Genomic DNA, 9,265 nt, shown 5'->3' on the forward strand with positions numbered 1-9,265 from the left:
GCGTAGCAATTTCCACACAATGCAAAACCGTTGAAATCCAGGTGGCTCTTTCGTGATGGAAATTTACACGAGTTACAACACTCCATTGACACGAAACTAGACATGTCACCCAATTGAGATGATGAACTGTAATCAATCCACTCTCGTATGATAGATATTCATGTTAGTTGTCAATCATAAGATGTGCGGCAATGAGACAGCAGATAAGAAACAAATAGCAATATGCCGAGATCAACTTCCAAGAGAAATATTTCAGAGACTTGAAATCTGAAAGATCTCCATGAAGGGTCTCGATTCAAAAAATTAATGACGATGCAATTTTAAGCAGAAGCCGAATTACAATGCATCTCCCACCTTTCATGAAGGATGAGAAAGAGAATTGAACATATTATGGTACTACCAATCTTCAAGAACTGATGCCTAATAACGATAGTGTGGAGGCTTGTAAGGTCCCTCCACTGGGACATTGATATATTCAGCCTGATCTGGGGAAAGCTTCGTCAACTTTGCACCCAGCTTGTCCAAATGTAAGGCTGCAACTTTTTCATCTAGATGCTTAGGAAGAACATATACTTCCTTTCCATACTTGCCCGACTTCCTTTCCTTCCACAGCTCCAACTGGGCAATCACCTGATAATGCATGTGTCACAGACATGCCACATCAAACATCTTCTTTTAAAGAGGAAAGAATGCAGGAATGGCAAAAGTAAAAAGATTAGAAGTAATGAGGAGCAAACAGCAGACATGTTAAGAAAGTCGCACCTGGTTTGTGAAAGAGCATGACATGACAAAGCTGGGGTGTCCCGTGGCACAACCCAAATTCATCAACCTTCCCTCAGCCAAGACAATGATGCCACTCTTAGTTTCGGGGAACACCCAGCGATCAGTCTGTGGCTTAATGGTCACTTTCTTAATTCCAGGGTAAGTCTCCAATCCAAGCATGTCAATCTCGTTGTCAAAATGACCAATATTGCAGACAATAGCATTGTTCTTCATCTTCTTCATATGGCTAACCATGATAATGTCTTTGTTACCAGTGGTAGTGACAAAGATGTCAGCAGTCGCCACCACATCTTCAAGAGTCAAAACAGGAATTCCCTCCATCAAAGCTTGCAGAGCACAAATGGGATCAATCTCAGTGACAACCACCTGGGCCCCTGCAGCCTTCATGGCTCCTGCACAACCCTTGCCCACGTCACCATAACCACAAACAACTGCAACCTTTCCCGCAATCATCACATCTGTGGCCCTCATCAATCCATCAGGTAGGGAGTGGCGACATCCATAGAGATTATCAAACTGCAGTCACCGACGCTAGATAGATACATCAAACTTCTCTGAACGAAATTTTCAACTCAAACAATCGAGAGAGAAAGAGGTCGAACAAGGGCCAAACAATGAGATCCGGCTAGCAAACTATCTCAAAGATCCAATGCAGCTCTTGACTGCACGTCTCCAAGAGGCACCATATGTGAAAAAGCTTACCTTACTCTTAGTCACCGAATCGTTTACATTAATTGCAGGGAACAGCAGAGATCCGTTAGCCTGCATTTGGTAGAGGCGTTTGACACCAGTTGTTGTCTCCTCCGAAACGCCGACCAGCCTTTCTTTCATCTTGAGGTACTTCTTGGGATCTTGCTTTATCGAATCACGCAAGATCGAGAGGACGATCTGAAACTCCACATTATCCGTGGACGCGGGATCGGGAAGCGATCCATCTTTGGCATAAGCTTCCTCAGCCTTCACACCCTCGTGAATCAAAAGAGTTGCATCTCCACCATCGTCCACAATCAAATCTGGACCGCCGCCAGGACCCCAGTCGAGAGCTCGCTCGGTGCACCACCAATACTCTTGAAGCGTTTCACCCTTCCAAGCAAAGACGGATGCGCTATCGCGTGCGATAGCAGCCGCAGAGTGATCTTGCGTGGAAAAGATATTGCACGAGCACCAGCGGACCTCGGCACCAAGAGCAGTAAGAGTCTCAATCAGGACAGCGGTCTGAATGGTCATGTGAAGAGATCCTGTGATCCTAGCTCCCTTGAATGGCTGGGAGGGCCCAAATTCAGTGCGACAAGACATAAGACCGGGCATTTCGACCTCAGCGAGCTCGATCTCCAGACGGCCAAAGTCAGCTTGCGACATGTCCTTGACCTTGAACTCGAACCCCTTGGCACCCTTCTGCACGGAGAGATCCATGGCTACAACCACACACGCCGCAGCAGCTGGAGGCAAAACGACTGTCAGACTCCGCGGAGAAAGCGTACAAGCAAATGCGAGTACAAATGCAGGACAAGGGATCTCCACTCAATGTGCTGACGCAAAAGAGCCGTGGACGAAATGCATTTTCGGTGCACAAGCGCTTCAACGGACAAGCACGCTAAGCAAAACAATACTAGAAGCTATAGGAACCACCAATATACAACGTACACTTGCCGCAGGAGAAACCGATAACCAGCTTCTTAAAAAAAAGTTTCGAAGCGAATCGGAAAAGCGAACTGCTGGAGCGAAAGATCCAAGATGACAAAATGCAGGTAGAAAAACGAAATGCAGCTGGATCAACGGAGAGAGAACATCGACACGAACCGAAAAACCACGGGTGGAAAACCAGGAGAAGATCCCGAACACAGGAAAAACGCAGCTCAAAAAATGCAGCGGGAAGCTCGATACAACGGCAAATACGGTAGAAGCAATGCTAAGGATGAGAAGCTACAAGCGGCTCGAAAAGCTCCAATTAAAAAATGCAGCAACCTAAATTATCCACGGGAAGCGAAATGCGGGCAGAAAATGGTGGAAGAAACACCAAAAGAGACAACGAAAAGAGCAGAATAGAACTTACAGGAGGGGGAAGATCGGCGAGGGGGAGCGAGGGAAGCTCCTGAAGCAGCAGAAACCGCAAACGAGCTTGAAGAAGAATGGCTATGGCGGAAGCCCTGCGGCCTTTAAAAGCAAATACACAACGAAGAAGAAGAACAGGAAGAAGATGAAGAAGGTCACCAATACTTTTCCCTTGGTGTAAACGTACCCTTCCCTTTAAGGTCTCTTCACACTGACTCGGTGTAACCTTTGCCCCTACCCTAATGGATCCTTTACACCCACCCCTTGTGACCTCCTTAAGGGACGTGGCCCCCCCCTACCATCCAAATATCTTCCATCGTGGCCTCCACTCCCCCCCCAACTATCCCCATATCACCAACCCACCCCCCCACAGGACGCAGATAGAGACAGTCTCCTTAGAAGGAGGAGGCTCTCGCACACAACCCCGTCGAGACCCTTGAACCCTTTCTGATATTAATTTTATTTGTCTTCTTGCACGCAAAAGAAAAAAACCCAAAGACTCCGGAGGAGACTCTCCCCTCGAGTAACCGACGCTTCCTCTTCCTCATCCTCCCACGACACAATTCCCTCTGCATCATCCCCATCACCTCTGCGGTCCACCAATGCCTACCCCCTCCTTGACCACCATTCCCATGCCACAACGTCCCCTTGCTTCCAACCAAGCAGCTCTCTTTGGTGTCCTCCTTCCCCCCCTCACACACCAAATTTGACCTTTTGGGACTCGCCATCTCGTTGTGCCCACCAACTCTGCCTCCCTAAAATTGCCCTCTCAGTGAGATTATGCCAAGCTCACTTATGGGTGACATCACCTCACAAAGATTTTCTGACTCCTAACTCAAGACATCTATCATCCTTCCACGGATCACAAGTGTACTAAAAACTTTCTTTATGTGGGAAAACTTTCTTTATGTGGGAAACTTTCCCCTTTTTCTCTATAAATTATGTGTCTTCCTAAATTTGACATATACAAACTTTTTATAAATTCAATGCACAAATTAACTATTACTATTTTACTTAGGGAATATTTGGTACACAAATTTATCCATGGGACATTATTGCACCTACATGATGGAAGCAAACAATCACCCTTGAGTTGGTCAAACTTTATTCCGAAACCTCAATGACATATGAACAAATTTGGTGATAACACCAAAGTAATCCTATCGTGGAATCAAAGTTTGTTCGTGTGTTGAATAGAATATGAGGGAATTAAAAGCCAAGAACCCATGTTGAGAAACAAAAAGAATGTCGATAAGAATTTCAACTTAGTATACTAAATTGTCTGAGTATACTAATATCAAATGGGAATGTAATATCCAAGAACTCATATCGAAAGCAATAGAATATTAAAAAAGAATCTCAAGTTAAGATATGAACTTTGAAGTGTCATCTCTTAGATTTTCTAGAAAAAAATGTATTTTCCTATACTTTCAAAACTATGGATGAGCTCACCTAAACACTCCCATACTTGCAAAGATAACATCTTTAACCTATTAACCATGGACACCCAAAAAAAAAGGAGAGGACACGTGGCAGCTTGGAAGAGAAGACCCTGCCACGTGTCATAAAGAAGGAGCTCTTGGATGGAGGCTTGGAGGGGGGAGGAGGTGGAAAGACAAGAGGGAGGCTTTAAGAGAGGAGGAGGTGGAAAGACAAGAGGCAGCTTTAGGGGCAAGGAGGAGATAGAAGGTCAATGGAATGGAGGAGATGGAAGGTCTCCTTCAGAAGGAAGGAGGAGATGGAAGGTCTCAGAGCCATGGGTTAAGACTTAGCCAAAATTTAAGAATCAAAGATCCACCTTCAGATGGGGAGTGGTGGAGGATGGTCATGCATCTTTGCTCGTGCAAAGTACGGGTTCAGTACAGATGTGGAGGCTTGGAGGGGGGAGGAGGTGGAAAGACAAGAGGCAGCTTTAAGGGCAAGGAGGAGATAGAAAGTCAATGGAATGGAGGAGATGGAAGGTCACCTTTGGGAGGAAGGAGGAGATGGAAGGTTAATGGAATGAAAGGAGGAGATTAAAGGTCTCAAAGCCATGGGTTAAGACTTAGCCAAAATTTAAGAAACAAAGATCCACCTTCAAATGGGGAGTGGTTGAGGATGGTCATGCATCTTTGCCCATGCAAAGCATGGGTTCAGTACTCGTGTCATCCTATTTATGCTCAAGGCATGCTTGAAAGTGGTCAAGGCTATCGATAATTCCCACATGTCATTCCCTTTACTTTTGCTATGATACAAGACCTCCCCAACCTCCAACTTTCTCTGAAGTATATATGCATGTAACAATCTTTGATACAAGACCTCCCCAACCTCCAAGTTTCTCTGAACTAGTCATTGATGTCTATATGCATACAACAATCTTTGAGAGTGTATATTCAAGAAGAACCCTTAAATATATAGATTAGATTGAAGCCCTTCCATTGAAAATAGCTTAATCATTAGCCATGGGAAAGATACAAGTGTTTTGTTTGGATCGTTCACAAGGTTTTCAATCTTAATGAGTGTGTGTAACAAAGCCCTTAACATATTCCAAGTTTAATGTAAGTATGTGTCAAAGCAACACATTGAAGCAACCCATTACAGCAAGCATGTAGACATTGGAGAAATCCATCAACATAACATCTTGACATTAAATCTCATAGAAGCACATAATTCTAACATTGGGCTAGAGCACATAATTGCTAGAGCAACCCTTGTATAAATATCAATATGCATACTTGACTCTTAGAAATACTATCTGCAAGTCACAAGGCTGGCTCTAGCAATTATCAAACACAAAATTAAGTATTTTTTGAATTCTAAAGTTTTAACTTCCAAAAATAAAAGAGCCAACAAAGCTAAAGCGATTAGCATAATGTGTCTTGACTCCTTGAGTTTTTAATGTTGAATTGTCCAGATAATGGATTCCAAGTTTAATATAATTATGCATCAAAGCAACCCATTACAGCAAGCATGCAAACATTGGACAAAACCATTATCGAGCTGCTACTTAGCCATAAACTGAGTGAGCTCACTCAGTTTATGGGGTATGAATGTGATCTACCTTTGAGCTGCTACTTAGCCAAGTTCTTGGGCAAAGGATTCTTCTTAGTGCAATGTGTGTCAGAAGCAGTGTGCAATGAGTTGGTGGGTAGAGCTTTTGTCTTCTTCGGCCTTTTCAATTGACGAATTTCCTATGCTTCCTTCTTAGCTGGTGCAAAAGCTGGAAAGGGTGGTAGCCACTCTGGGTAAGGTGCTTCTGGTGCCCCATGCTTCGAAGACCCCTCTCAAGAACAAATGTGTTTGGATCCTCTGGGACCAAAGCTAGGAGATCCCAGAGTTTGTGGAGATTACGTTGGATGAGTGCTTCATATGTCGAAAACAGGGCCATTATGCCAAAAACGAACTAGAAAGAGCGGGTAACACCACACTACCGAGAGAATTACAACACATCGGGAAGGATCAGCCTTTGGTGGGTAATCTGATGTCAACCAGATTCTCCAGCTCCTTCCTTCCCTTTTGAGACTAAAGTTTGGGCACCATTCTTCTTTAAGACACTTTAGCTCAATTCCGTTGGAACTAGAAACACTAGGACATGTGCTTGGCCATTGATGTGAAACACTGGCACATGAGGTGTAAGAACACTTCACATAACTTTTGTTGGGACATAAGGTTAGCGGCCGAGGACCAAGAGAGTTGGAGATCAGAGGTGAGGGTGAGGAGCCTTGAAAAAGTGCCTTATCCATCATGCCCCAAGTACTTGATCATCGTTAATGATGTGGCACCTACCTCCTCAACAATTATGCCACATCAACTTTATCAACATACCGATTACCAATGTCAACTTACCAATCATTAACAAGTCAATTGTGGATGACATTCGACTACCTTCTCAACAATCATGCCACATCCATCAAGTTGATTGCAGAAGATGTGTCGTTTGGCATCTGGCACATCATCTTGCTAATGATTAGCAAGCCAAGTGCAGATACATGTCTCTTGATACCCATGATGTGTCGCCTGCCATGCTAACTTAGCAAGCCAATTGCTGATGATGTGTTGCCTACCTCCTCAACAACTATGCCACATCAACTTACCGATGATTGGCAAGCTGATCACTGATGACATGTTGCCTACCTAGATCAACTTATCGATGATCGGCAAGTTGATTGCCAATGATGCATTGCCTAATAGAGATGATGTGTCATCTACCATATTAGCTTGTCGATGATTGGCAAGCCGATTGGACTCATCTCCTAATGTAGATCATGTATCGTCTACCCAATCAGCTTGCCAATACATGACAAGCTGATTATCAATGACATGGCCCGCACACACCGTCCTAATTTTCCTAGCCTTATAATCATATATGTTCAAGTTTGCATGGCCAATACCATTACAATCAAATTTTTAAGATTTCAATATCAAGTTGTAGGCTTTACATTTAAGGTGATTCTTTAGATTTAGTTTCAAAGGTAATTCTTTAGATTTAGATCGAAATTAATTTCTTTAGTTTTAAAATTAGAGTTCTACTCTCATAATCATTTGGCATGTTTCAACTCTGAGTTATATAAAAATTATTCTATTTTCACAAGTTTCATATTGAATTGTAGGCTTTACATTCAAGATAATTGTTATAGGATCGAAGGAGGTACAAAAATAAGGGTTATCGCACAAGCCCATATAGGATGTGTATTTACAATAGTTGAAATTATGACAACATTTTGAAATGCACCATAAATGCCCAAATAGTTGAAAGATTGGTATTTATATTAGTTGGTAATTGTTAACATGAGCATTGAACCAAAGATAAGTGAGAAAATTCTCTAATTAAATTCAAGCAGCATGTCTCTAGCTAGTAATGTTGTCGGAGATTATCTTTGATCGGAGCCTAGCCAGCTCAACAAGAATGATTTGAGGAATCACGTCTCCTAAGGAATTGCACCTTGTTTCCTCACACAATAAGTGAGTGCTACCCATTGCCATCCTGGCCTTGTAGCAGTTGAAACTTGCACATTTCCTCACACATGGATCCTATCTTTGTAGATAGTAAATGCTACCATCATGTGCTCCATCCACCCATTATCTAGGAGGTAGTAGATTGGCTCAAATTCCTACATCATAAGCCACTCGTCCTTAGTCAAATAGACCATGCTCTTCATTTCACCTCGGCTATGATCACAGACTATGATGTTTATGTCATCATTATAAATACAAATATTATCTATGTCGCTATCTCTAGTTTCCAGTAATGTGACGACATTCCAAGTCTGTGATCCAGCGTCATATGATAGTTATGAAACTCTCTCCAAGGAATCATCGACAAGCTAGTAAATTTGACCTTTCATTAGATGAGGTCATTGCAATGGTTCCCTATGCTTCATTGGTATTTCTCTACTATTTTTCTAGTTGTCTCCATTGATGTCTTCCAATACTAGAGCTATACAAAGTCCACAGGATGCAAATATTATTCACCATGCCTCTAGTTCTTCTAAGGAAAATTGCAATCAAGCATGTGTCCTCAAATTGTTCTATTGATTCTTCCACAAATTTTATTTTTCTTGAGCTTTTGGAGGGTCAAGGAGCCACCCTATGCATGTGTTACTACTTGAGAGGAAGCCTTGCTGACTTCAAGCATCGATGTAGGGCAACTAACTAGCTTCTCTATCAGCCCTTGACTTTAGCCACAAATCCACAACCGTGACAATGGTTGAGACCCTAATCCAATATCAATCAGCTTCCTTGGTTTCTTCCTCCCCTTGTGAGATAGATTTTTAGGCACCATTTAATTCAAGACAATGGGGATGTGAGTTCAATAGGTGAGTAAACGTGAGGTTTGTTGGGACGTGAGATTTGAGGGGAGGAAATTGCACTTGCAGTTGGGACATGAGACAAGGGAGAGGAGGGCGAGGGGGGTGAGGGGAGCCAAAGTTTGGGATCAAGGAGAGGTGGAGAGCGGAAGTGAGGGAGAGGAGCAACTTCAATTTGGACATGAGGTGGAGTTGGTCAAGACACTTTGCAAAAACTATAGTTTGGATATGAATTAGATAAAAAGTGGCTTATTCGATGGCCTAGATTCTCTAATGGCTACCAGCATGAGACTACATGATGTGGAGCTTACCACCGCTTACGCATCAAGACCACGTGTCACAAGCATGTACAATACCTATTGCTAATCGTCAGCAACTCAATGTCGATAACAAGATATCTAGCATGCCACATCAGCTTGTTGATGACCATCAAGCCGATCGTCGTTGTCACCGATGATGTGTTGCTTGCCAGGTCACCTTATTGATGATGCATGACCTCACAATGCTACATCACCTTGCCAATGATCGGCAAGCTAATTACTAATGATGTGCCACCTCTTGCCCATGATTCATCACCTCAACTATGCCACACCAACTTGCCAATTGTGAATGACATGTCATGTGACACATCTCCTTGTTGATGA

At 43.1% G+C, this 9,265-nt stretch overlaps 1 protein-coding gene across 1 annotated transcript; it reads right to left on the reverse strand.

Moving 5' to 3' along the window:
• Window positions 1-294: 294 nt before the first annotated feature.
• On the reverse strand, window positions 295-2,981 carry LOC147886662 (adenosylhomocysteinase 1). The gene is made up of 4 exons (XM_087395472.1): window positions 2,837-2,981; window positions 1,486-2,222; window positions 763-1,299; window positions 295-630 (listed from the first exon to the last, which is right to left on the reverse strand). Exons 2-4 carry the CDS (start codon window positions 2,194-2,196, stop codon window positions 421-423), a joined length of 1,458 nt encoding a protein of 485 aa, XP_087251598.1. The 5' UTR covers window positions 2,197-2,222; window positions 2,837-2,981; the 3' UTR covers window positions 295-420.
• Between the last annotated feature and the right edge of the window lie 6,284 nt (window positions 2,982-9,265).

Source organism: Dipteris shenzhenensis, chromosome 24, assembly GCF_047967505.1.
Source record: "Dipteris shenzhenensis isolate YYH24624 ecotype China chromosome 24, Dip_SZ_1.0, whole genome shotgun sequence".
NCBI classification, from domain to species: Eukaryota; Viridiplantae; Streptophyta; class Polypodiopsida; order Gleicheniales; family Dipteridaceae; genus Dipteris; species Dipteris shenzhenensis.